Source organism: Porites lutea, chromosome 3 (assembly GCF_958299795.1).
Source record: "Porites lutea chromosome 3, jaPorLute2.1, whole genome shotgun sequence".
Classification (NCBI taxonomy): domain Eukaryota; kingdom Metazoa; phylum Cnidaria; class Anthozoa; order Scleractinia; family Poritidae; genus Porites; species Porites lutea.
In genome coordinates this window covers 6,860,134-6,861,867 of record NC_133203.1, presented here as the reverse complement: position 1 = coordinate 6,861,867, position 1,734 = coordinate 6,860,134, and the positions used below count along the sequence as shown (strand labels likewise).

General features: G+C 41.8%; 1 protein-coding gene across 1 annotated transcript; it reads left to right on the top strand.

The window, feature by feature from the left end:
• Window positions 1–218: 218 nt before the first annotated feature.
• On the top strand, window positions 219–1,004 carry LOC140931506 (adrenocorticotropic hormone receptor-like). The gene has a single exon (XM_073381314.1). The coding sequence runs from the start codon at window positions 219–221 to the stop codon at window positions 1,002–1,004; it is 786 nt and encodes a 261-aa protein (XP_073237415.1).
• The last annotated feature ends 730 nt before the right edge of the window (window positions 1,005–1,734 follow it).

The window sequence follows — 1,734 nt, the reverse complement described above, 5'->3', positions numbered from 1 at the left end:
TCGGGGTTTTAAACCTTAAAATTTTGTACCAACAATAAGAATTTCTGTATGCACTCTAACTATAAACATTAAGTCTAAAGCTTTAGTTAATAAACCGGCTATATAACGTGTCACAGCAGATGCCTTTTATGAAAGGTAGGTAATTAACCGAGGGCGTCATCAATGTGAATATTTGATCAAAAGGAAAAATTCATCTATGCAATTTGACAGATTAAACCATGGCTGAACAGTACTGCAGTCAAATGCTGGATAACGTTTTAAAACTTGTTCATCACAGCAAGTCTTCCATCCTTGCTTTCTGTGTTTCACACTTTACTTTTTCCCTCGTGGCCACTCTTGGAAATCTTCTAGTTATCTGCGCTTTAATAAAGGCCTCAACGATACCAGCCAACGTCAGGAAGATGTTCATAAGTCTGGCTTTCTCTGATCTTGCAGTTGGATTGTTGCCGCAGCTTCTGGACGCTATTATCTATGCCGTGGTGAGGAACATGGCGTCAAGGAGAGACAACTTAGCCTTCCTTTGTCCAACAGTTTTTAGCGTGCTCTCTTATTTTATGTATCTTCTCAACACTGCATCTTTCCTGAATGTTACTGTCATTGCAGGCGATAGGCTTCTCGCTGTTTCGCTCCATTTGCGATATCAGGAGCTTGTCACGGCCAGACGTGTTACAACAGTGTTGGTATCTGTGTGGATAATAAGTTGCGTCCTCGCCATCCAATTTATTTTCTTTCCAAAAGAAATTGAGGTGGTAGCTGCAGTTATTTGCCTTATAGGATATGTTCTAACGACCATGGCATATGTTCGAATTTACAAAGTTGTCAAGTATCATCAAAATCAGATATGGAGACTGGGGCTGGCATGCGTAGCGAGTAGACGTGTTTTCGAGAGCTCCGCTCTGGTTATTGAGTTAATTTTCTGGCAGCCTGCATTTCTTGTATATGGAAACCATCCTTTCTTCTTTGAAACGTACAATATCAGAGAGAAGCAATTCAGATTCGTCTGAGTCAAGTTCTCCGCAGGAAAAGCGTTCAAAGAGTTTAGCCGAGGAAGACGAGGTTCTCCAAGCCTTAAACATGGCCGGTAACGTTAGTGAAAAACTCGATAAAATTCTTGGGGAACTTAAGAAACTGGAGAAACTCGATGCAATTGAGGCAACGTTGAAGGATTTAACAAGCAGATTGGGGAACGTCGAATCAACTATCGACAAGATCGATGAAAGAAGACGCACGTGCTGTGGAAAGTTCGATCAAAGGTATGGATAAGAGTCTTACATATCTCAACAAAGAAGTTGAAGAGCTTCGTGGAACGGTAGAAGACAAGGATAAGCAAATAGAATATTTGCACACGCAACACCTTTATCTCGAATCGTACAGCAGGAGAGAAAATCTGAAATTTTTTGGCATACCGGAAAACGAAGCCAGCGCTTCGCAGGGGAAAGATGCGGTTGGCACAATTGATGTTTTGTGTGAGTTTCTTCATGATGTCCTTGGCTTTGGGGATCCAAAGAGGAATATGGAGTTTCAACGAGTGCATCGGATCGGTAAATCCGTACGTGGAAAGCCCAGGCCGATATTAGCCCGTTTTTTACGCTATCAAGATCGCGAGACAGTGCTTCGTGTTGGGTTTGAATTGAAAGGCACTGAGTATATGATTTTGCAAGACTTCCCTCAGGAAATCATAGAGAGAAGGCGCAAACAAATGCCTAAATTAAAGGAAGCTAAAAAAAGGGGCCA

What these genes read in the sequence shown, in the direction of transcription:
- LOC140931506 (XM_073381314.1), top strand. Translation starts at nt 219, where the DNA reads ATGGCTGAACAGTACTGCAGTCAAATGCTGGATAACGTTTTAAAACTT.